Below are 27,356 nucleotides of genomic sequence, written 5' to 3'. Positions count from 1 at the left end.
TTATATACTATGGACGAGTGGTCCGTTTGCTGATGTATTTGAGTACTTTGTTTGCGACCAGCATGGAGAGATTTTTAGGTTGATGTCACTTTTAATATACTGGTAGAGATACCAGTGTTTGGTTTGTGCAGATTGGAGCTTCTTAGAAAGTTTGTGCAAAATTTGCTTATTTTTCAGGGTACAATACTTAACGAGGAAGTCATCCCTGGTCTCATGCAAGGTCACAAAAGTGGGTGGGTAACGCTTGTCAACACATAACTCGCCTGTGGGCCCATTAGGCCTAGGCTCGTAGTGTTTCCCAGCAGAGAGCGGGAGTTTTGAATCTCCGTATCCGGAGCTTGGCGATGCAAGGGCTCGTTTGTGTATGATTTGTGTTTTTTGTTTCTAATTCACTTAATGATTTAAAGTATACCGGTGATAATATGCTGTCCCACCTGTTTTTTCTCTTCTGTGTTCGGGGAAGCAGAACATATTTTCTGTGCCTTTTTTCCCGCACTTATCAGTTACCTTTTTTGGTTCTTTGATACTTACTTACTGCAACCGTGACGGATGGCAAAGAATCCTTGTCTGTAACGCTTTTCTTTGAGCCATGCATGATCAGAGTATGATATAGGCGGATTTCAGTTTTGGTTTTTTGGGGTGGAATTCCATGCCTAACCGACACTTCTTAATTTTGTTCCTTAAGGAGTTCCATTATAGGATTTGAATGTTCTCCACATCCAGTTCTTTTCAAGTTCTTCTTGGTTGGATAGATTGATTTCAGTTGAACTCATCGTGACGTACGCAATAGTTATCGTGTACGTACACGATACTTATGATGTACGTACATGATAACTTGAACTTATCTTGTACGTAGACGATAGTTATCATGTACGTACACAATAGGGGTAAGAATTTTTTATTATCGTGGCGGAAATACGCTTCCGTATTTCCGTACCCAGCTACTTGTTTTTTCGCAAACTTTTACTGCAGCGCGCATTGGAGTGACATAGCAGGGTCCCGTCCACTAATTCAAGCCCCATTGAAAAGAGTGTAAAATCAGCACCGTTCAGGGCCCAATAGCATGCACGCCAACATCCCTGAAATTTCTGAAACACAAATGAAATTCTTGTCTGGTCACTTATCTTTCAATTTCTTTCAACTTTTTGTGGGTTAACCTATTACATTTTTAATTATTCCCACAAAACAAAATCACCCCCCAAAAAGTGATTTTTCCGAAGTCTGATTGCAGCCATTTTTCAAGTGGCAACCCTCAACTTTCTCGGGCACTTAGGACCATTTTTCAACCGTAGTTTTTAGCCCTTCTGCTCTCATATGAAAGCTCAAAGGCCCAGGTAGTTGATCCTGGCAACGATTTACACAATCTCACCATTTGGGGGCCAAACAGTTTCCTATTTCAAAAGATGCTGCGGGGGCACTTTTAATGCTAATGAGCTGCTCCAAACATTCTCACTTGAATTAGTGGTCTGCCAGCATGCTGTACCATTCACCGCGCACGCCGTACACGCACGTGTAACGTGCAAAGGTAACCCTACGCCATATACCATTAAAATAGAAATGACATAAGGTAAACCACCTGCAGAGCGTTTTTATGGTCGAAGTGCTTGAACTGAATGACGATGTAATTTTCTTTATGATTTCTCCCAGTGAAAAGTGAGTCATCTCCACTGTTTTGAAACCTTGAAGGTTGGTAAGGCTACTGTCATGACTGTTTCTTTACTTGGCTCCTAGACCGTCAATTATTTTCTATCGTCCATTCGTGCCTCCATTGTGAAACTTTCCATCCTCATGATGTAAACATGCGATATGATGATTAACATTGCATGCAATGTGTAGTACCATACAGCTCCAGTGGCGTAGCTTTGAGGGGGACACAAAAGGGGCACCAGCATCTTATGGGGGAGCAGTAGCTTTCAGTGGTGTGGTTTTTTGGGAGCAAGTTTTGTTATCCTTTTCTATTCATCCGTTTTTATTAGCGGGGGGAGGGGCACCTGCAAGGAGCATCGGGAACTTGTGGGGGCACGTGCCCCCAGGCCCCCGTGGCTACAGCATATGCCACTGATAGTGTACTGTGCTTTGTATTGTGGCCAGGTCGCTTGTGTGTTCAGTACTCGTCTGTTCTTCTACCGTGAAAATAAAGATTTCCCACCATCCACCTGGCACATTTTACCACACATTCACATTTTGAAAGAGTGCTTACACGAACAACCCCTTTTCAACCAACACCCAGTGACCCAGTGAAGACCAGCTGAGTGAAAAGTGAAAAAGCTTACAGCCCCACATTTTATGGAAGGGTTCGTAGTGGTCATTATATTCCTTAAAAATCTTTAAATTTTATCGTCATGAAATTCCTGGAAAAGTTATTAAATGTTTGTAGAAAAATCATTAAAAGTCATTAAGTTCTCATCTTCTACATCTTGTATTTTATAACTTCGTTTTTCAAGACATGATTCAGTATTTCGTGTTTAGCACGCCAATCTGTGAATCACAGACAGTTGTCACTGTTACGTCAAATCCCTGCGATGTCACGCAGAGAAGAATTGCTCATAATGATAATGGAAGTCATTAAAATGTCTTTGAAAATGTACCCTAAAAGTCATTAAAGTCTTTAGATTTTTTGGGTCTTGACACTGTGAACCCTCTATGGCCTGTAAACTCTGAACCCTTGAGTACCTAGCGAGATGTGTATAACAAGTAATCCAGGCTGCCAGAGATTTTTCAGTTCGATTCAAGCCAATGAAGTTGTAATAGACCATATTTGCGGCGTCCCCAATTTCAGTCGTTTTCCCCAATGCAGTGTATTTATTTGAAAACGTTAAATTCAAAGAACCCAACTATATTCTATGATTTCATTCTAACCCCCAATATCACCTGGTACCATCCCATTAAGAATTTCAAAATTTTACTCTATGCTCAGGAATACGACTGAAATTGGCGACTCCACGAATACGGTGTATTTCAATCAACTTTTAGGGATTCAACACATGAATGATATGAATAATTCATCCCAAATTCAATTAATAATTATCATTAAAGTGTCCAACTCTAGATGAAGCAAAGGTAAATTTAGGTTGTTAACCAGGAAGAACATAATGAATGAAAATTCCATCAACCACTGGCCCCTCCCTTTCCACCTGTGTCTCCTTGTTAATGTGAAAGTCCATTGAACTAGATTCTACTTTTGACAAAACATGGAGCAGGAGGTTGAAGGAACCCCTTGCATGTACTGGGATTCAGAAAATATCTTTGAAGCTGAAGTTAGTGTAATCAAATTGCTTATTGCTTATTTATTATCTTCATCAACTTGTTTAATTTCAGTCTAATTTAAATTTCAGTTTGTTTAATTTTTAACAAATAAATAAATAAATAAAAGTTTAAATAAATATGCTGACAAATATATTAGCTTTCTCTTGAAGATTGTCCCAGATTTAAACAAAATAAATATAAAAAGGTCAGATTCACATGAAAACCAACTCTGATTTAAATTTTTAAAAATTAAAATTAAAAAGAAAACTAATTTAAAAAAATCACCAACCCTGTAGTAAACAGTAAAATAAAATCGCTCACCAGGAATGATTATAGAAGTAACTTGCTACATCTTTGATCGGCATTTAAATGTGGTATTGTCCGCCCAGCTACCGGATAGGTTTCTGCGCCGTAAGCACAAGGTTCTCACTGATACGACCGTAATTAACGGACAATGACACTGTCTCTGTCGCTTGCTCTACAACTGGCAAAATCTTTATTGAAGCTCTCCTCAATAAAATAGGGTTGATAAACTGATCGGTGGGTTGACGGATGGTCTGTGGGTGGACGGACCAATTCTCCTTCGGCTTCTCTCCTACTACTGGCTACATCTGCCTCGACACAATTTAACACAGACGCCACTTGAGCCCATATGGCTACTGTGTAGGCTTGAGTGCCGGGCTGTTGACCAGTGGTCTGCTGGGTGGTGGTGCAGACTGAATTCTGACCCTGGCATAGGCCCTTAAATGCCTGTTACAGTCTCTTGATGGACATTTTTATCTCATCTGCCAACATAGACCCATCTCATTGCCAACATAGAACAATGGCACCCACGCTGTGTTCGTGAGGCAATTGAGATTCACAACAACAGAACAGTTCCGCAAGACACAGGCTTCATCATCAGTGACATCTGGCGCCCCATCCTCAGCCCTTCTTAGTTCGCCTTATGGGTCCTCTATACCCTTGGCACACATGTTTACCCATCCACACCCCCATCAGTACAGCCACACCTGAGTAAGTTTACCGCCACGCATCACCGAGCCAGCCTAATCCCTTCTCCAGAGTTCCCGCCTTCCCACATCATCAGACTAATCCCTGTCTCCAGAATTCTCCGCCAGTCAGTATCTGGCATTCTCCTGATGACGAGCAGAGCATACTGCTCAAAACATCGAGTACCACTGGCTCTTTTCAGAACCGCAAATACTCACAAAAGAGATACGTCCATGGTGCTACCGCAAACCTACTTTCTATTGTACCTCTTCACCATGCAAACCTTCAAGACTTATCCAAGAATATGATTGGTCACTTGCAAGTTTGACCAAACCTTCCTCAAAGTTTGATTTGAATATAAGCTTCCCCATTGGTCAAATCTTCAAAGGCTCATTGTGTAACTCTGGTAATCAGCAGATTTTCTCCCAGGTTCCAACAACCTGCAACCTCCAGTTTGATGAATCTGCCAAACAATGAAAATTGACATTGTGTTTCTAAAAATACTTGGTCAGGACTGTGGGAAAGTTCCCCTAAAGATAGTTCCATTGGGGTTGCATAAGGTTGGAAAATATCCTGGGAACGAGGGGAACAGAATAAGAAATGCAAGATAACCCACACAAAATATAAATTTTTACATTTCCTGACATAAAAGATCACACTCTTGATCAGAGATTTGACATTAACATTAGGTCTTACAAACTCATGCGTTCACAATTGAAGCGTGTCAACAGTCACAACTCACATAGTTTGTAACTGTACAAGTCAAGCATTTGAAATTGAAAGTTCAACCATTGTAAAATTTGTCCAAAGCCTAGCAAAGCCAAGGCACATGGTGGTCTTAGACTCAATCACTTGTACACCTACTCTAGTGAATAGACTTGAACATTGATTGAGAAATAAATATGAATTTGGAATTTCAAACTTCACAACTGAAAGCATTTATTTCAAATACTATTTTGTTTTTTAAATGGCATCCAACTTTGACGGATATTCTAGGTATATCTGATGTCTTAAAAACAATTTCAGGTTTTGTTTTTCCAAATGGCATATAAAATTCTAGTATTATGACACTATAAAGACTTGGAAACATGTATGTCAGTCCACTTTTTTCACATCTGAAATCCATTTTCTGTCATGCCTAAAATATAAACAGGGTTTTGAGTATTATGTTTTTGTTCATGTTTTTATCTTCAGGGACATCGGATTGTTAGTTACTAAGCTGTATTCTGTTTTGATGAAGATGAGCTGACGAGCAAATCATGAATTTGCTTCATGTAGAAAGTGCAGTGGTAGGCCTACTGCTGTACGTAACTTCATTTGTAAGTATTTCTGCAGTGGTCCTGCTAGTCACAACCTGACCTAAGAAGGCATCGATGTACATTGTATTATTAAGTGAATCAATCCAGTACATGCTTTCTGTAATGAATTGTTAGCATCTATTCTCCTGATCTGGTCTTAAGCAAACAGACCAGACCAGCAGAGTGACATTGATAGCGGCCTATAAAGATGAAGGTGAGAGACATGAAAACTTTTTAAACCAGAAAGTTAAAACAACTAAAAAAAAGAACTTTCCAGCAGTTTTGTTAAACAATGGTACTTCTTTTTTTTTTTTTCAAACACTCCCGTAGCCATTATGGTCCTGAATGTTGTGCCTCTTAGGAGTAATCGTAAACAATTTCTATGAAGATTGGCACCCACATGCTATGTACTGCGTGAGGCGGCACAAAATGCAAATATGACACACTCAAAATACAGACTCATAATACGTGTATTGGGCTTTAAAAACGAGTTTAAATTTCATGTGACACCAGAAAATTGTTTAAAAGCAGCCAGCTGGTGCTTTATCAACTGCATAAGACCAGACTCCAGAGGGGCTCTCAGCCAACTGGCTAATCTATGTTAGGTATTCGTGAATATTGATTATTGTTTAAGAGCATGTTGCAGTAACAAGCCCAATTTCGTAGAGCTGCTGTCTCTTGCTTGGTGAAAATTGGCAGAGCCAATAAACCTGACTGAGTGACAGTTGAGCTGGAAACTTACTTGTACATAGCCTTGGTCAAGGCATTCGTTTTTAGGCACACTGCACTAGCTAGCTATCTGTTGTCATCGTTGTTTTTCATATGCAGTGGAAAAATCAAGGCAGACTGCAACCTCATGTGGCCAGTGTGATATGCAAATTAAAAGAACCAGGACAAGTCCTGGTTGAATAATTGTAGTTGAGCAGTTTTATGTAAATATCCATGTCCTGATGTCATACTTTATTTGTGTGTGTGTTGCCAGATATTCAGTGGACAGCAGGCAATTAAGAGCCCCCACTGGCTCCATAGAAAATTATCAGTGCAGAGACCTACAATATTGGTATACTTTAGCCATGGCCATTGCAAGGCTGCTAGGAGGTGCTTGCCCCTCCATCCAGGAAAAAAACTAAAAATAGAAAAAAATTGAAAAAAAAAGGAGAAAAAAGGAAATAGAATACAGTTGAAAAGAGTTGAACATCAACAACTTGCTTTGAACAACCCTCAAAAGTAACCTCCTTCCATCATTCTTAGTTTATCAGTTCATTGCTTATCAGAACGTTACGCCTTCTTTTCCCAACCCCCACAACAAAATTTGCCCCTGGAAAAGTACTTACCCCCCTCTCAAAAAAGAAAAAATCAGGGTGATTGAGGCCCTTGACTTACATGTAAGATATCTGATTGTAGTTGACCTTTAGCCAACTTACAACGGTGGCAGACTGCATTCTAGAGTCACACCAAACTAAATACACCCATAGAGTTAAGAGCGACTCAGGTCAACCCAATTAAATTTTGCTTACAGACAGACGAACTTATTACATACATTTGCATTGGGTTCTGCCCACGAATAGAATGATGTCTGAAACCAAGGTGCACTGATGTCATTCCAAGTGCCTCCAAGTGTCAATCTTTTGCCTGCTAGTATGCCTGTTTGCGCCTAATTGTTTCAGACGTCAAACTTTTGCCACACTTAATTCAAAACTTGCTTTTCATGTGGTCCAGCCTGACTGTGGAGTGCCTATCTGAAATGGGGGGTAACGAAATATTGAACTTAGCCCTAAGTTGCAAAGAGTCATTTAGAGTAATGTTTGTGAATTCAACTTTCAGGGTTACAGACCAACACATTTACTCCTGTTGGGTTTATTTAACATGATATTTAAGCATATCATTAGTCACCTTACACTTTGTCCAAAAATACATACACATGTCAAGGATATCTGTATTTGCAGTACAACTCAGTGAATCAATCTACTATTCTCTATTGCTGCAGGACTGTTCTAGGGCTGTGTTGATTATTCAAAAATTTGTAGACTCGATCAATTATCGAATATTTGAATAGTTATTTTTTAAATCAAATAGTTGAAGGTGAAAATCAGCAAACTAAAGGGGGGAATTGAACTAGTTGATTACCAGAAATATGCATTCTAAAATCGTATTTCAAGCTGTTCAGAGTAAACCTAAAGGGTCCATCCAGTGCAGTTATTTCACTACAGTCCTTGAAATTGCAATTTTCTGTGTCTGTGAACTGTTTTGGATTTCCTGTGAGATGTAATATGTTTATGTGTTCACTCAGGTTGGGGTTGATGGACCTCCCACTGGGTTGGCGTTGCAAGCAAATGATATACACCCACAAGATGTTTGCAGTGCCTATGATGAGTACCGTGATGAAGACTCAGGAGAGTGTGAAATATGCATTAAGTGTAATCCAGGATTTGGGTCAACTGCTGTAAGTGTCATTAACCAACCTGCATGTTCTTTCATTCCATTAAAAAAAGAACAAATCAGGCGGGTTGAAAATGTGATTTCACACTTATTACTGCAAACCAAGCATAGAGTTAGTGCCAATGGCGTAGCTACGGTGGGGCCTGGGGGGAGGGGGGCATGTGCCCCCGCCCACAATTACCAGTGCTGCCCAGGTGGCCCCCCCCCCAAAAAAAACGGAGGAATGGATATTGAACAAGGCTAACAAAAAATTGCCCCCAAAAAACCACACCACTGAAAGCTGGTTCCCCCCATAAGATACTGGTGCCCCATATGCCCCCACTAGTAAAATACTAGCTACGCCACTGGTTAGTGCCACCCGGAGATGAGTGTGATCGATTTTCAACCTTTATTGGTCTGGAGCAGGGTTGAGTTCAACCCAAGTTGAAGTCAATCTTGGGGGTTGGCGCGGAGTAGAAAATATTCAAAGTGTAAATCCTTGCCAAGTTTGAACCCTTCAAAAAACCCGGAGATTTGTCTAATATTAAAAGGCCTTTGCAGCACTGAGCTGGGGTTGTGTAATGTTTTATCTTACAGATCGAGTGTGGTTATGGCCGTGTAGCCAGGAAGGGCAAGTGTGAGCCTTGTCAACCAGGCTCAACTTACCAGGCTAATGTGGCCTCCACAGAGTCCTGCCAGCCCTGTAGACTCTGCGATGAAAATGCTGTAGTCGTGTCTCTGTGCAACGTGACCCATAACACAGTCTGTGGTTCCTGCAAACCTGGGTAGGAAGGATCGACGTCTACTAATTTGTGTCATTTTTAGCTTGGATTTACAATCCGCGCTAAGTTGAACTGCACCCTCTCCAGCAAAAAAAGGGCAGGCTGGTGAGAAGTTTTCCAAATGGGTTCCTGCATGCATTTACCACACACACGAAGACCATTCGTTCCAGCATAAATGTTTTGCACGTACTCAGCGTGTCCCATGCTACATGCTACTTTTATCTTAAAATTCTATCTGTAAATACTGTGATAGAATGTTTTTTTCTTTTTTTAATGTAAATACTGGTTTTATTAACCTTGAATTAGTTAGTCATGTGTGGTTCTGGCTCTGTTAGAGATAGACATATTCACTCAGTTAAAGCTTGACAAAAGTGCTTGTGTTACAACTTAATATTATCGTTGTCTTCCATGCTCATGGACTTAATTTATTTTAGACCGAACCCACCACAATATTACTTCACCTTGCATCAGGGACACAAAGCCAATTAATATCCCTGAGTACTTCCGAATCCCACTGCTGCATTAGATTCGAGCCAGTCACCTAATCCCATCAAACTTGGCGAGAGAGTAATTAAGATGTCTGTTCTAGTGAGCAGGAAGATGTAGGTTCGAATCCCACCCGAGCAAGTTTTTAATTTTTTCGCCACTCTCAGATCAGACCAACGATACAGTGTGAATGTACGTACATTAATACAGATATATGGGTGCAACCTAAGATAAAAAGTTCTTGCATCCCTTCCACAATGATATCTGGCAGGCATGTCTAAGTGTGATTTATGGCTGTGTGTGGTTTACAGGTATGGTAGTGATCCAAATCATAAAGGTAGTTGTAGTCGCTGCACTCTATTCAATGACGATGACAGACCAGAGGAATGTCAGACATTTCCAGCACCAACTGAACCACCTACAACCTCCCCATCACCGCCTTTACAGCCACCGACTACAGAAGTACATCCCACCACAGTGGATATTCCCCTGGTAACCACGGTCGAAAGCCCCACCACGTCGACTCCACTAGATCCTGGTAAAACTTCAGTTTATGGTGCCATACTGTTTGGATGTTTTAGTCTCATCCTAAAGCTGGTTCACACAAAAGCGAACACAAACAAAATACCAAATCAAGTATTTGTGCTGTGATTTGAAAAAAAAAATTGAGCAAATTTCAACTCGAGAGAATTTTGCTGCAAATGTGTCATAATGTGTAATTCATTTCACTTTCTGATTTGCCTGAAGTATGAATCAGCCTTAACCCATAAACTTTGTATAACCAATGACTTAGCAACAAAAGACATTAACCCCTATAAGAGATGTCTTAACCTTTCCTAAACCTGGAACCCGGTGGATTGAATAACTTTGCAAAGTTGGCGTTTTTTTGTTTCTTAAAATCAAACAGTTGAAGATGATACAATTGCTCACTCCTTTACTCCCTCTTACAAAAAGTGAAGGGGGGACATAAAAAAATGACATAACCCCCCTTCCCCATCTGCTGGAATTTGTGCCCGTGTGGAATGCAATACATGTCTTCGCTTTGCTTTAACATTTATCATTTTTTAGTGTGATATACAGTGTACATGCATACATCTACATGCATGTCCTTGTATTTTGTTTTCACATATACCATAGGAAAGGGCAGATCATCAGTGGAAGCTTGGAAAATTGCCGTGCCAGTATCATTTTCAGCTTTCATCATCTTGCTGGTGGTATGTTTTCTTTGGTGGAGAAAAGGCTCAAAGAGGCAGCACACAGGTAAACGTGGAACAAAGTATCAGGAATTTCGGAAACAGAGAAATTTACATGTACATGTATACATTGGCAATGAAGCAGTGAGTTCAGGTCACCAATTGTTGAAACATTTCTCTCTTGCTCCAGAAGGGCAGAACAGTACTGACCGTGAGGAAGGAACAGCTGCAGAAATGACCAGCCTGACAACCTCTCCCAGTGATGGAGATCCATCACCGGCCACTCCACCTTCTGCCACACCTAACGGAGGCTTGTCTGATCAAGAACTTCAATTAGGATCAACAGCTGAAATTCACCCCAATGGAAGTCCCCCAGTCCAGCAGGTGCCCCCTCCAAATGTGCCTCCAGTTGAAGTCAACGAAAATGGTCAGGAAACCAGAGGTGTCTCATCTTTTAAAGGACAGATGAACATATGAAAATGAGTTATGCAACATTACATGTTCTTTTTAAATATGTTTTAATTTAAAAACAATTTTTCTTGTTTTTTTTAATCCAGAGAATGGAACAGCTCTTCCTGGTGAGAATGTGGATGATACAGAACCTGATAGTCACTCTGGTGAATGTACTCCAAACCAGGCATGCTCACCAGGCCTGGTCCAAGATGATAACGAAAGCCTGGAAAATTCCGTCCACACTTCTGCAGGCTGTGATTATGCTGACAGCAGGGGTTCCACCAAGGAACATGCTCCCAGAGTAGTCTCTTCTCATCTTCTGCCTTCTATTCCAGAGAAGATGAATGGCATGAAGAGGTATTTTCACTCCGAGGTTAAAATTAACTTAATTACAAGAGACCTCTTTATGGCACTTAGAGTGTACTTGTAATTGTATTCGTAAGCCTTAACGTTTCAAGGCCATAGGAGTTCTTTAGCACCCTTTTATTGTTTAAGCAAAATCAAACACTTGTTAAATGCCTCAAGAAGTAACCTGCAGGTTTTCCTGGCCAATCTTAATTTGCCACCATTTCATTTGATATTCCAATTATTCAGTTTCACATTGAATTACGTGTGCTGTCAAAGTGATTTTTAATTTTATAGGATATGCAGTGTATGCAATGGAAAGTTAAAACGGAAATGGGTAAAAATGTGAAGGTATTCATGTTTCCATTTGGCGATTTGCACACTACTTTTCTTCGTATGAATTTGCAGCAAATGGGATGTGAAAAGGGCAAAAGCAGTGTGAAAAACCTGTAAAACTGTACGAAACTTTTACGAACGTGGCATGAGGCACTGACGACAAATGTGTGTAAATTTTGTTTAAAAACATGGTGCAAAAGGTACCAAAATGATGGGAAAACATTGCAAAAATAACGCAAACTCGGAAAAGTGTTGCAACTTAGAACAAAATGTAACATTTGGAACACAAAATCTTGGTATGATGCAGGGTTTCAATGGTTGTGGACAATTCTTAAAAGTCATTAAATTTGAATTTCCATGTCCAGGCCCCGAAAAGTCCTGGAAATGTTTCAAAAATTAACAAAACTTATGTAAAATTCCGTAAAATTTTAAAATTTTAAATTTTAGACTCTGAAAACTAAAAAAATCTGGATGCATCCTGAGTGGATTTTTGTCCATAGAATCCATACAGAGACATGAATATTCATTACGCTATAGAACATCAACATTCATGAGCCAACAGCAAAATTTGTGAAGCATGTATGTATGGCTATTAACCACTCCCTGCCAGGTGACCCGTTTTCGAGTACATAGGCTTTATATGCAGAGCCAGGGAGCCTGGAACTGGGACAAAAGAGTTGGGCCTTATAACAAAAGACCGTGCTCAGCACAAAAGGCTGAGCTGCTAGGCATTACCAACACTTTTTCGCTCTCAATAGTGGAGATAATCCAGCCCTGTTTTGAAACAGTATACTACGGTTTGAGGCATTTAGAGTGAGCGGATTACCACTGGGGACAAAAGCGCTCCACCACCCCAGCGATGAGCCACACAGTACCGCTGCACACTAATCTGGCCCCTATTGAAAAGAGGTCAGCAGTGCACTGTGCCGGTTTCGGGAACAAAAGAATCTTACGTAATACTGCACAATGTGGGTTCTTTTTCCAAGGCTGCAGGCTTGGCTGAAATATTTAGGAGTCAGCTTTAGAGTAGTGCCCAAAGAGTCCTTCATTTTGGTATAAACGGCCATTAAATGAAATGATGAATTTTTGAAGAATTTTGAAAACGGAAAAATCTTGAAAATGACCCGGCATTTTGTCTTGCTGCAGAAAAATCCACCCGGAAGTGGTTAAGCCAATAAGAAACTTTGTTATGCACTAAGCACTCCAATTGGTATTCAAATGTGTCACCAAGTTGAATGTAAATCACATTAGGTGCAGGACACTTTCAAGGGATCATTTCTGCCGAGTCACTAATATGAAAAGTGCCCCAGTTTCTTTTGAAAAAGAAAATTGTTTGGCCCTCAAAAATGGCAGGATTGTGTAAGTGTTACCTGGAGCCAACACCAATTTTGTTGAATTATTGTCCCAAGTGCTCGAAAAATAAAAAAATGTCATTTGAAAAATGGCTGTAAGCAGGCTTGGCAATTATCACTTTTTGTTGGGGGTTTCGGTGGGATGATAAAAATATAATTGCATTACCCACCAAAAATTGGAAAAAAACAAAAAGATTAAGAACAAGACAGTAATCTTAATTGTGTTTGAGAAACTCAAGTAATGTTGGCTTGCATGTTACTGAGCCCAGCACATTATGGAGTTTAGATTGTTTTCAGTGAGGTTTGAATAAGTACACTGCACCCCTAGGACACAAATGCATGTTCAGTGCTCTTATGTTACACTGGTTCACACTGCTAAATCTGAAGAACTATAATTGTTTGGGTGCGAGCCAATCTAAGCACTGAATCCAATGGGTGCACTGTGCAGTGGTACCTAGCTTTGATTTGGCCATTTGCCTTGTATTTTGACCAAAAGTGAAACAGAAACTGCCTTCAAACTTGAATGATGTCTTCTAGCAGCCTCCTTCGAATTCCAGCAAAGATTGTACTTTTGTCTGAGATTGATGATCCTCTGCTTTCCATATTGGGAGGTGAACATGTTTTAAAGTCTCGTGAAAGCACAGGGAACATATCACGTCCAGCACAGAGAACAAATGACTTCAAAGGTCATGCTATTTAGCATCAACGAGCATCAACAATTCTTTTTAGGTGAGAGTGAATCACATGACAAGGGCGGATCCAGACATTTTTCCAGTGGGGGTCAGGCCGAAGATTTCTTTTAATGTCTTATATTTGCAGACAAGCAGACAAGATCAACCATTATACATGACTTACATTGCTTACACTGCAGAGGTATTGGTACACTTACTTCAGTTATTTTTTATTATTTTCCTCTTTTTTATCTTTTTTCTTCTTGTCTCAGAGCAGGAGGAGGGAGGTTGATCCCCAAACCCCACCCCCCTAGATCAGTGAAGCACCACCTGGCTGATAACACTTCCATTGTCACAAGAACTTTAAACTCCAGCCTTTTCCCTCGTGTTGGTTGACTGTCCACTATCTGCACTTGTTTTCACAGCTCTGCCAATGAGTCCACTTTTGAGAGTCCAGGATTCACACTATGCTGGCTCATCACATTCCCCATTGCCCATATGCATTAATAGTAAAATTCCTTTGAATCCAATTTCAAGGCTGAAATTACTGTGTGCTTAACTGTCATAGTAACTGTGGGACTCTCAAACTGAAGCACGTAAATCAAGTATAAGGAAATCTATGTTTTAAGCGCATTTATTAAACATTCTTTGGGAAAAGATCAATTTAGATGGATAAGAACATGAAATTCTTAGCACGTAATCCGTTACATTTTTGGAATTTAGATATGATTGTAGACACTTTTTATGAGGTTTATGAAAAATGCAAAAGGAAATGAAGGGTGTGATTCACAGGAAAAACCCTGGAGACAAATGAACGAAAAATATTTTTAAAAGTAAATCATGAATTAGTGTTATTCCGGTCCGTTTAACCATTAGTAATAACTGAAATTTAGCTACTAGTGTTTGTACTTTTTTGCTTAAATGAATTTGAAACTGTGTGTCTTTTATAAGCACTTCCTGCAAATTTTTTTCTGTCTGGTTGGATCGACGACAGAAATAGAATGCCAATCAAATTGGAGGAGACAACCAAACTGTCTTAATCCAAAGTTATCAAACAAGTTTCTAATCTACCGATTTATGTGAAACCAGAGTTTAACAGACTGTCATTTCTCTGAAAATAAGTAAATCATGAAGGTAAAAATATAAAGCAGTCACATAAGTTGATCCAAGTACATTTCCTTTACAGCTATGCACTTGTGTTTCTTCCTCTTTAGTTCTGCTGATAAAAAATTCAAACACGTGAAGAAGTGTGCAGCTAAGACCCGCCAGCGTAGCTTGTCAGACCAAGGGAGAATGAAAAGTCCCCCATCCAGTCCAGAAATACTGAATAATGGTGCTGATCAACCCATGCTTGACACAGCTGTTCGAGAAAATATCAACAACGTAAATATACAATTGATTTGGAGCAGATAGTCATTTGCAACTAGATATTTTTTTAGCCATTATTTTTTTTTCGTGCCAAATGGCCTCATTCTCAAGTCGGCTATCTTGAATCAAAAGCAAGGCCGTGCCTGTGAAAATTTTCTGAAAAGATAATCAGTGAGAATGAAGACATTGCATCAGGGGTAAATTATGGCTAACCATCCTTGTGCTTCCATGGCACTTTGAAATTATGAATAAAAGGTCATGCCATCTTTATTGTTCAAGTGGAAAATTTCTTCAAAGTGAGGGTGTACCCATGATTATATGTTTGGCAGAATAGGTTCAGTCTCATTTCATTGTGTTCACTGAACATAGTGCAGGACAAACTTTTTAAAGAAAGCCTATTCCAACGCCCTGCTGTATTAAAACAATTCTGATTGGCTTGGACATTGTTTACTTTAAAAATATGATGAAATATATTATTCTATGTGGTCAAAAACTCAAATTCCCAACACTTGCCCATTGTTTCAAACAGTTGTGTAAATTGTGAGATCGTTGAGGTTGGTTCTATTTTAGTACTTTCTTGATGCCCCACCATTCCTTCATTCAGTTGAAGGTCCAATCCATTGTAAAAATATTTTGATGTGCAGTCAAACCCCACAGTATCTGAAATGTAAATAATATTTGTTAATATTATAGACCTACAAAATGTGCAAAAATCATTTGATCGGAAATTAAATTTAAGATTTTGAGGATTGATCTACAACTTCCAGACAAATAGATATAATTGATATCTCTTCTCAGAAGCTAAACAAATCGACAAGAATTAGTCCTCACACCTTTTTAAAACATTTTTTACCTTTATACTTAGAATGCATTGGTCTTGAATGACGTTACCAAAACAAACAGGCAACATGCTACCTGTTCTCAATACAGTAGGGCTCTAGGAATAGCATTCACTAAGAGTGATTTATTAATGGCCTATACTCATACCGTACAATAGGCAAACAATGGCCAAATAATTAATATCCTTCCATAACACCACCAAGAAGTAGCACCGCACCTGAAACTTTCAAGGCTGTATCCAGAAAACTGTTAAAAGATATGCTGAAACTTCAGTTTCATTTTTTTGGTGTGTTTAGATTTTTTCAGGCAAATCTGACTTGGGTCAGGAAAGTACCCAGATTTTGCAAGATACGGCATAAAATGTGGTATGATGTTTGGGGACAAATATGCGCTGCATGGACATTATGTTATTGATCATGCATCGCTATATTGAAACCTATCAATAAAAAGCACAAACTCACAAATAATTAAAGAAGAGTTACATCTCATTCATTGATTTTGATTGGTTTGTATTAAATGCAAACATTATTTAACAAATTTTGATATGTTTTGATATTTATTTGAGGGAAAATACATATTTTTTGTGATTTTTTTCTGTTGCAGAAGAAGAAGAAAGAAAGAAGAGAAGGATTATCAGATGAACTTGAGTAAAGCCTGTAGTATTGGAAGCAGTAAGATTATCTTCTTTTTGGCTCATCTTTCTTATTTTATGTGGAAATCCTGGACAATTTAAAAGAAGTTAGAAGAAACTTCAGGACTAAAGGAGTTGTTTTAGGGAAAAGATGCAAAGTGTTGCAGGGCTTAAAAAATTGACATGCAACCTTTCAGGTTCAATTGTGACAAAGTGAAATTAAAGGGATGATTCCAAATGGAAATTATGTTAACTAAGCAGTACAGCATAATGATCCATACCTCACTGTTTGACATGATGTTTGTGTACATATTTATTGTATATTATCGATATATTTGTGTGTATTTATTAAGAAACACAAATCAGTAAATGCATGTACTCTTTTTGCTTATCAAATTGAAACTGATTGTAAATGGGCCTACAAGACTTTGCATCGCATTGGCCAATCACAATACGCAAAATTTGTGGACCCAATGCACGTTTGGAAAGGGTTGACAAATTTTGCGCAATGTGATTGGCCAATGTATTGTAAACTCTTGGCGGTGCACTGTTGTGAATCGCCCGTATTGAATCCTGCTTGTAAGCACACTGAGCAAGGAAATAGTATGTGTGAGTATTGACCTGTCTTCCCTGTGCATCAGTGACAGCACCTCATTTCTTGGTCAAAATTTAAACTGCCATTTTCACTTGTTTTACACAGTTTGCTTTGTTTTTGTGATATTTTTATTGCTTTTCAAAAATTTTCTCCCGCAGGGTTACACTGGGTTGATCTAAGCTCTCAATGCAGGAAAACAGTTCTGCAGATGCTGACCCCTGGTGGTGCCTGCCCATCAATTTCCACATACAAGGAACTAGGTGAAGCACTAGGACTTAGACGCGACACAGAACTGAGGACATGCAAAGACATCAACAATGTTTTTGACACCCTTGCTACTCGGCAAGAGGTAACTCTTGAAGATATACTTCTATGTGCAGATAAAATTGAAAGGAAAGATGTTGTGAAGGTGATCTGCAAGGAAGTCCTCCAAAAACCATAATGCAGTTGTGATTATCCAAAATAATGAAAAGGTTAGATGGAATAACAAAAGGTTGACACACACAATCCTCATAATTAGAATCCTATACAATACATTACAGAGCTGCCTTAAAGCATAGAAACTGCCTGTGTGCCTTATTCAAACTGTGTACACACTACACTGATGCTTGGTTTCATCAATCTTTGACTGTTGTTATGTATTGGCCTTCATATAACTTTTCAAAACAGTCAATAACGTATAAAATTCCTGTACAATTTGCATGTCCATCACAATTCATCCATTCTCATGGCACAAGCTAGTCAAATAAACTGTGACAGAAACATTCCTCTGTCATTGTTCATCCTGGCCCTTGTGACTGGTCTGAATAGGGATTGTTGAATGGACTTGTGGGAGGACTATGGCATGGAAGATGGACTGGCTTCAACACTGATGAAGTGGTTGAATTATACAACTTGGTTTGTAGATTTCCTGAAATGTAATATGTATCAATTTACCAATGTATTTGCTAAAACAAAATTTGAGAGGAGAATTGATGTGATTAGTTTTGCTTTTGTTTTGAGGTGTACTTAAAATATCAGCATAATCAGTGTACCAGTTACTGCAATACATGTAGTTCTCAGTTATGCAATGTGGTAATGCTTGTATGCTGATACAAAAAAGCCAAAGTAAAATGGTGCAAGTTGGCGTTGGGACCAGTTACTTCATTGATTTTGAGATGAATCAGTTTTGTTTTGTACTTACTCTGCTTCTCTTGTCCTTTTCTGTTTTCTACTTTTCTATCAATTTCTGTGTACTTACAGCTAACTTTTTTACCTGTAAATGTGTGTGTGCTGGATTGTACTTTTTGCTGTTTTCCCAAGGGCAGACCCTTTTGGTCAGGGTCATCATTTGGAAGAGAGCATGTTCAGGATGTTCAAAAAAGTGGAAAGGGAAAGTAGACATAATCTGAAGGGGTCAAAGACAAGTGATTCACACTAAATGACGAAATAGTTTGTACATACAAACAGTACTATTTTTTATTCCTGTTTAGTTTTGTCTTCTTTTTCTTAGTTTGAGCAAATCGTTCCCACCAATGATTTGGGAAAATGCTCACTGCCAAGAATAAAAGTATGAACAAACTAGAGGAACGTGGTTATGAACAACCACTGAGCTGTTTCGGAACTTTCTGTTTGGTGATGACGTCATCATGACGTCATAACTTTAGGAAAATTCTTTCATGAGGGTCTTTGTTGCATGTAACTTTGATGTTGATCAAACCTCTGATAATTGCCCAAATGGTGGCTTGAAAATGTGTACAAAGTCAATGGGCTGAAATAAATATTGAAAAATCACTAGTAAATCACATGATGACGTCATTTCTTTTGAAGAATTCTTGCTCAAGGGTCTTTGTTTGATATCACTTCCATAGCGATCAGACATCGCGAAGGTTTCCAAATAGTGGCTTGAAAATGTGTACAAGTAAATGGACTGAAAACACCTATGCAAAAAAGCTGCTCCTTTATGATGTTGTGTGATTTGCGTTTAAACTGAAAGAAAATTCTCAATATTATGATATTCAGACCCTTGGGTATACATGTAATCACATGAAGGAAAAAAAAGTTTTTTTTCCATTCTCATAGTAATTGTTAGCCGAAGTGCAAGACTACCCTCATTAAGATTGATAATATTGCGTAGTAAACAAATGTGTACATAACCTATGGGGAAAACTGCAGCTTGAATCTCATGTCACGTGACCCCTGATGATGTTATTTTGACGATTTTTCTTTTGGAGCCTCTCTTTGCGAGGGACTTCAAGTGTACCTTGGAGGAAAAAATTCAGATTGACCAAAGTGCCGAGGACAGGCTGGCGAAAACGTGTACAAAACCCATGGGGGAAGATTAAATATCCAAAAATTAATTAAAAAATAGGTGATGATGTCATCGTAACATCATAAATTTAGCAAAATTCCTTCATCAGGGCCTTTGTTGTCTGTAACTTTGAAGTTGATCAAACCTCTCAAACTAACCCAAATGCTGGCTTGAAAATGTGTACAAAGTCAATGAGCTGAAATGAATATTGAAATTTCAACACTAAATCACATGATGAGGTCATCATGACGTCATTTCTTCAGAATAATTCTTGCATGAGGGTCTTTGTTGGCTATCTCTTTGAAAGCAATCAAACATTGCGAAGGTTTGAAAATAGTGGCTTGAAAACGTGTACGAAGTCAATGGGAAAAATTAAATATTCAAAATTCAAAAAGAAATCGCATTATGACATCATCATCACAAATTTCTTCTAGGACCATCCTTGGATGATTGTCCAAAGACCTGCCAAGTTTTAAGTCAACAAAAATTGCAAAAGGGTAGAAGTCCTGCTCAGAACAAAAACCCATGTTATCAAATGGGATTTGATGTGGAAGAAGAAATAAAAAAAATTTTAAAAAAATTAACAAAACCAATAGCTGTGTTGGCCGATGCCCGAACCAGCTAAAAAAAAAAAAAAATTAACAAAAACAACAGTGTTTTCAGCCGATGCCCGAAACAGCTAAAAAGAAAAAAAAAAAATTTAACAAAAACAATAGCTGTTTCGGCCGGTGCCCGAAACAGCTAAAAAGTATGAATTTCATTGTCTGTGTGATTGTTCAGATGAAACTCTATCTTCTAGCACATTCAACAGTAAGATATGATTTTGCTTCATCTCTTGTCTATGTTTGAGATTCACACAACATCAACAATTCAGATTTCCAAACATCTTTGCCCACTTTATTTTTTTTCTACTCTATTTTTTTAGAAGTAAGTTTTGCTATTGATAACAAGGTTTTTCCCAACCCTAAAGGAATTTATATAATGGTTTACGTTGGACATGTTGTGCTTGCCATGTAGTTGTAGTTATGTTGGCATCTCAGCCCCCAGTTGTTACCAGGAACCTGTCTATCCAGATTAGGGCAAATTCATTTGGCAAACTACATAGTTCGACCACTAATCATTGGCTTTTTAACAATGCGTGTTTGCAGTACAGTAACACTTGAGTGTCCCTAGTCAAATTGTTTTGTAACATCTCCTTATCACTGACATGTTGTCAGTGGTTGCAACTCTTGTTGCATATGTGGACAATGCCATCTCATACAGTATTTTCATGTGAATGGTCCCCTCCATATTGATCATGAAATTAGCTATTGATGACCATGCATTGTCCAGGCGGTGTTAATGAAAGTGTAATTTAGTGACATATGCAGCAAGGTATGAAATGGAGAGAACCCCCCCTGCTTTGTGTTGGTCATTGTCTCGCAGGAATCTGGGGAATTCCTTTCAGACATCTTGGGGGGATGTGTTAAGTAACAATAGTCTGGGATATGTATAGGGATTGGACATGTTGGGGGGTAGCCCTCAGTCTCATTTCTTGCTGGGTATATTAACTGCAGTTGTCCCTTGAACTTGCAGTCAGTCCAACACTGTGCAGTATGACACTGTGCTTGTATTTAGAGCTGCATAAATAACAATGGTGGATGTCTTCTGCATTCCCGAAACTGGTGGAATGACGGAAAAACAAGTGTTGGTTTGAGACATCAAGGGTTAATACGTGTACTTCATTACAAGGTGTGATGTTGCGTTTTGCACTGTACATTTTTAACCACACAGCTGGTTAGAGCAGCATTTTGTTTGTAAGCTTTTTTTGGGGAGGAGTGTTTTTGCTCTACTGCTCATCTGATTTGAACTGTCCAGCCAGCCCTTGGCAAGCCCAAGGGTTGTGAATTTCGCCAAAAGCTCTTACTATCCTTGTGTACATATTTCAGTAGATAGAGTTAAAGAGTAGTCAATATTCAATATCAATCAATCAATAATCAATATTTGACTTAGAAATGTTATTTTGCAGAGTTGGTGTTACAGGGCAGTTAGAGTACTTTAATAGGGTTTAAAGACACATAGTACCTTAATTTTGGACCAGATGCACCAGTCCTTTGTCCTTCAATTTATAGTTTGAGTTATACAAAGAAATCAGCATTCCACTTCCAGTGTTTGATGTGGCAACACCGAATGTAGGAGAGGTTCATATTACTCCAGTGAAGAACAAACAAACTTTTGCATTTGGACCATTTGTTCTAGACTCTTGTGTGCTTAAACTGAAGCTCAACTAGGGTCCAGAACCGAATCACTTGGCAGCGGCTTAAAATAACGGGAACTGGCTGCAGCCACCACTATAGACTGGTGTGTCATTAACAGCCATAGCTAAGTAACTCAGACACGGCTTTCATTTTAGCTGCTTTATGGATTTGAACTTCCTGTTGGAAATGCTGTTTCATTGGACAAAATGAGCATTTATTGTGTTGAATTGCTTTACAAGGTAGCTGTAATTAATTTAGTTAATCTACTGTCTTTTCAGTTTTTATGCTAATGAGTATTCACATATTCTTCGGCAAAACTATGATGTCATCTTAGGAAGACAGCCTCAATGTCACATTGGTTTGTACACAAAAAGCCCTACATTTTTTGCAATTTTGCTGAACTAAATGTTTACTTTGTTGCTGATTCATTGTTGTTTATGTGCACAACATGCAAGCATCAGTATCTTTTTCAGAAACATTTTCAGTAAGTAAATTCTGGGTGACATCAGAGCAACAGTGGCCTCAGTTTTCCACAAAAGCGTGAATAAATTAAGTGTTTAAAAAGCGCACTTTTCAATGCATTCAACCTAATATGAATGTAAAAGAGTTTTGATAAATTGAAGGAGAGTTCAAAGTTGTGAAAAGTTGGTTAAGAAATATTCATTACAGCTACACTTTAAATATACTCTGCAGTTTTTTATTGATGAAGAAAAATAATTTTGCTGAACAAATTCACAATGATACAGGATTAATGTATCATATATTGAACAAATATAAATTTCTCCTGAAATTTTCAAAAAAATACTCACTATGAGTGCCTTTTTACAATATCTGCAATAAATTCACTGGATAATTTTCTCATGGGCCGTCTATTTTTCATCATTCTTGCAAAGAGCACTTTCTTTTGTGGACTCCTACCCTGGAAACATACAAACGGAAAAGGATAAAAAAAGATTATAAATCAGCAGTGGTTTTTATCAGTAGATTTTTTCAGAAGTATACTTGGTAATGAAAAAGTGGATGGCCGCAGTGTAATTATGTGTACATGTCATTAACCCTAACACTCCTCAATCCTTCACCTGTTGGAGGACTGAGGACTGTTAGGGTTAAAGGCTGAAATGTATATTTTTCTAAAGATACTTTATTGCAGATATATGTATTGAAGGTATATTAAAACAAAATTCTGTATTATGTAAACATTCTTTAAATAAATATTTGTTGATATTCAGGTATTTTGGCAATGGATTTCATGTCTTTGTACTACTTGAATGAATGGTTCAGCAGGATTTTTGAAAGCCAAATGTTCTCTTAGCTTGTTCACTCTGATATCCAGAGTTGGTAGATGCCAAGTGATGGTTTGCAAGCCTGCAGCAACCCAATTTGCCGTGTGATGCTGGGTTCATAGAACTTGCATTCATGACTCCAAAAGTGGGGAGTGCTTCAGTGTAAACACCCCATCCAGGCTCCTGCTGGCTTAAAACAAACGCCAAACCATATAGCCAAGTTTGAGAATTAATGTAATGGTTGTATTCATTTGACATAGCACATGTTGGAGGTACAATTTTCACTTGTGTGCCTTCGCTAGACGTGTCTCCAAGTCAGTAGTTGGTCGGGTTTTGTTCCCTAGCATGGTTACCCCATGCCCATAATATGAATGATTGATCTCCAATAATTGCATGTCAACCTAAAACCAGTGACCATGTGGCCAAGAGGTTTGAATCAGTGGTTTGCAGTGAGAGGTTGGCGGTTCAACTTCAGCAGCTACCAATATGCTGAGGCCTTGGACAAGTCACTTTGCCTCTACTTCCATCTCATCACTGATGTAAAATCGGTACCCATGATGGCAGACCATAGGAGTGCTGATATATACCAGCTGCCGCGGCATGCTGACTGGTCTTGCCTGATGTACCAATTAATGATTGTAATGAACTTATTAATAATTGTGAAATATTAATTGAAAACAATGATCTGTAATCCAGTGGTTTTGAACAATAAAATACATGAGTCTCACCATGATGGTCTCACACATTGCTTCACTGGTGAATTTCAGCTAGGCTGACAGACAAAGCATGGCGCAAAACCTTTCCGTGAGGTTTCGGCTTTGTCAACTTTTAGATAAAATAAACAGTGGCTTCGTGCTTTACTGACAACAAGTTTGCCTCAATGTGTTTTCATTAACAAAATCATTGTCATCCAAAAACATGAAGGGAAACATTTAGTTCAAGCAGCACCAGTCCCCCGTGGCAGGAGGGGGGACCAGATGTAACATGCTTTGAGTTTGACAATGACTCTACCTCACCTGGTTCAAGTGTCACATGAAGTGAACCCCAAGTTGTGGTCGTAGTTCGTTGTTATTCACTATAATTTTGCAGTCAGTGTTTTTGCGGCCAGTTTTATTATTACAGAAATGGGCAGTGAGGTGGCACGAGATATAGATTGTCACGCAAAACAAAAGCACGCTTGCAACATGGTGAACCTGGGAGAATATTATAATATTGGCGATATTGTAAGCTTGGAAATTCACCTTTTCGGCATGGGCGTAAATCCCAGGGGGTGGGGGTATATACCCCCACACATTTTGGGGGGGTTGAGCTATTGAATCATACCCCCCACCACCACCACTTTTTGTGATGAGCAAAAGAAAAAAAAATAATGCTGGTTGTGAACAATTTGTTATGATTTTCTCAACGACTGAATTGTTTGCAAGCAATAAAGAGGGAAAACAATTTTTTAAAAAACCATAAATGTGCTATTTTGATGTAAGATTCTGCATGAATTGCATAAATGTCACAGATATACATCTTTATCATGAACATCGCCCCCTACATAATGTAACTTTTCAAATTTCAATGGCCAGGCAAGTCTCCTTCCCCATCCCCATCCCCCCAATTTCCAGCACAGATTTACGCCACTGGTTTTCAGTCTCCATTATAGACTTGCTTTTACAGGACGTAATTTGTCAAAGTGTACAGCGTAATCTAATCTTTCAAGTTAATTAATATGCACCCCGGGTTAAAATGCACATTACACAACATTTCCTCTATAAAGGCAAATCCGAAACATCTTAAATGTGTCATGCTTTTAATCCTGGAGCCTCGTAGGCGGATTTCGCCCCTGCCCCCACTCCAAGCTAGCTGCCCTCCCAAGCCTGAATGTTCTGACACTTTCAGTGTGTGTAAAGACACTCCATAACACAAACGAGGTTTCAACTCCCGTAAGTCGGACCTTTGTATTGGTCACACGCGTCCCTTGTACTGGTTGCTCTGTCTTTTCTGGCAGTGTCGCGCCAAAAACGTCTGCGCATGTACTTTTAAAGGCGTATCCAGGTTTTGGTACCTCGGGAAAAAGAATGTATTTTTCTCTTAACTTGACAATTTTTTTTTAACATTCATAATCCCTGTTAAGAGTTGGTATACCGTTTGAGAAGTGTAAAAGTTTTCAATCTCACAACAAAATCGTAACGTGCCAGGGGCAAATTGGGGAACAAGTGGCCACTGGATTCGTTGTTCGAGGTAAGTTGAGAATGAATTGAATTTTAAGTGTTTGGATATTATTATTTTTAATAATTTCTGGTAATGACACCAAGTATCCTCAAAAGTGCCCTATGTGGTATGGTCTACGGACAATGTGCTTTCATTGTTCTTGTAGAAATATTCTGTATTATGCAACTGTTCCATCGTTATTGTCTTGATTCAAATCACTCCTTTCTGTCATCATTTTCTCATTTTTGCAAGGCTCTCTCACCGTATTGAGTATAAACATGAAATCAAGGCAGGATATATTTTTCTCTTGTAATTGCATGTTGATGAACTGTCTATTTTTCATTACCTACGTCTAAATACTGTTCTGACATTGTCAAACAAAACTTGAGCTCAAATTAAAAACGTAAGTTAGGGTTGTAGTTTCAACAAAGAAGTTGGGCTTTTTATGTTTGTTGTTTTCCGTCTTCTTTCCGTGTAAAATCCGCTTTGTTATGTGAAAATACTAATCAGAAAGTACACGCCAAAAATCTAAAATTCCAGCGAGAGCTTCATGAAGTTGTTTGCTTGTTGATTAAATTGAATTCATGACATTCTCTCTAAAGAGTTCCAACAAAATTGAATGAACGAATCTATTACAGAGATTAGCCTATGCGTTGACGCGTCCTCGGGGGCAAAGGGTTTTGTATCACTGGGATAAGCTCGAGTAATAAATCTTTTGTGCATTCGTTGTAATTAAATGGAAATAACGAAAACAGTATCTGAGACACCACACATAGAGACGCCAGCAACACAGTGAAATTGTTCATTTATGTAAGGGAGCATTCAATTAAAAACGAATTCGAATGAGCCCCGTGATTCAATGATTTTTAAATATAAAATCGACCTGGAAAACCTATGCATAACAAAAAATACGCATAACAACGGTTCATAAGGAGATCTTAGACAAGATAGGTTATGATTTAAAGGAAATAGGAGAAAGCAAAGGAAGAAGATAAGGGCGCAATGGAGAAAAACACAAAGGAATAACAGAGCGGAGATAAAGAGATCATCGTTATGTTCGTTATGTTCGGCCAACATTTTATTGGTTTGGATTACAAACCTGCTGGCTCTTAATAAAATGAAAAGTCATCTTGCCGTATGGTGGTGTTTTAGTGTTCCGAGAAAAATGGACTGAAGTCATCTCCTCCGGGCCCTGGATCAGAATGGGGGAAATGAAACTTTACAGTTTGTATAATTTTTTTCCACGCTCGCCGACCCTGAAAAATTCCATACTATGTTATTAATCCAATAAATAAAAAATGCTGGCCTGGTGCAGTTTGCGTTGACTTTCATGTTTAATTTCCCATCTACCTAAGGTTACTCTTTATTCAGTTTAAAAGATTAATAGGCGATAGTTTGGATATCATCTGACTGAATGACTGAACTAGACAATAATTCCTGCAGTGCATCTTGCCTTTATTTCCCTTTATTTAAATGCAAAAGAATATGCAGAAATGAAACGAAAATGGAAGCCAGTTGCAGGGAGTAACAACTTTAAGGGGGTAACCTTTTATTATGAAACAACAATGGCGGTAAAAAAAACTTCAATTTATGACGTTCAAACTGTGACTTTTGAAAACGATTTTGAATGACAGGTCTATTGGTAAACTACTAAACATTAAAACAGGAACAGGCCGCTTTTTTACCATTGCTGCTTTTGTGCACACCGCCCCCCCTTCCTTTTGGAAAATTCTGGATCCACCCATGACCTAGGATGCTTTCGCGACATGCACACGTTTTTGCACTTGCTGAAATAGTACGTATTTATAAATTGATTTTTTTCCTGCTTTATCGTCACATTCATCTTGACATTTAAACTTGTTACTACTGAAAGTAAGGGCATCGCGAAAACACTGCAGGGTGCAGTGTCCCAATTCAAGGAAAATTCTCCGCCAGGCCGAGGCGCAGAAAAAGTACCCCCCAGAGATTGTTTCGAAAAGAGGGGTCTGTTTGGGCCAGGAAATGGTGGAATTGTGTCAGTATGGCCCAAAATCATCTCTGTAGGTTCAGGGGCACCCATCTGGGGGCAAAGCAGACAAAAATGGGATTGAAAATTAGTCAGAAGAGCCCCCGGAAGGTGAGGGATGTCATTTGAAAAATGGCCGCTGGGAGGGCTTGGCAACATTCACTTTTTGGGGGGTGAGTTTGTTTTGGGCGGATAATTAAAAAATTCATTGGTTAACCTACTAAAAATTGAAAATCAAATGAAATCTGAAGGACCAAACAACACATTGATTTTTGTTTGAGAGGCCTCAGGGACTTCAGTTGCCTGCCATGGGGCTCCAAACTTGGTTGATTTTACAC

The 27,356-nt window shown here is 38.8% G+C and overlaps 1 protein-coding gene across 5 annotated transcripts; it reads left to right on the top strand.

Annotated features, from left to right (window-relative positions):
• The first annotated feature begins 1,375 nt into the window (after positions 1 to 1,375).
• On the top strand, positions 1,376 to 23,684 carry LOC110977231 (uncharacterized). Of its 5 annotated transcripts, none has more exons than XM_022231171.2 (11): positions 1,376 to 1,653; positions 5,431 to 5,555; positions 7,825 to 7,977; positions 8,550 to 8,737; positions 9,532 to 9,758; positions 10,358 to 10,480; positions 10,604 to 10,855; positions 10,971 to 11,223; positions 14,785 to 14,953; positions 16,382 to 16,449; positions 17,163 to 23,684. In XM_022231171.2, the coding sequence occupies exons 2-10, from the start codon at positions 5,496 to 5,498 to the stop codon at positions 16,427 to 16,429; spliced, it is 1,473 nt and encodes a 490-aa protein (XP_022086863.2). In that variant the 5' UTR covers positions 1,376 to 1,653; positions 5,431 to 5,495; the 3' UTR covers positions 16,430 to 16,449; positions 17,163 to 23,684. The 5 variants fall into 5 exon arrangements, with proteins under 5 accessions (XP_022086863.2, XP_086989401.1, XP_022086862.2 ...); XM_087133275.1 differs by having other exon boundaries at positions 1,376 to 1,686; positions 10,607 to 10,855; XM_022231170.2 differs by having other exon boundaries at positions 1,378 to 1,686.
• Positions 23,685 to 27,356: the final 3,672 nt, after the last annotated feature.

The sequence above is a fragment of the Acanthaster planci genome, linkage group LG02 (assembly GCF_054643075.1).
Source record: "Acanthaster planci isolate LZ-2023a linkage group LG02, COTS_SCS, whole genome shotgun sequence".
In the NCBI taxonomy this organism is placed as follows: Eukaryota; Metazoa; Echinodermata; class Asteroidea; order Valvatida; family Acanthasteridae; genus Acanthaster; species Acanthaster planci.
This window is presented reverse-complemented; position numbering and strand designations above follow the sequence as displayed.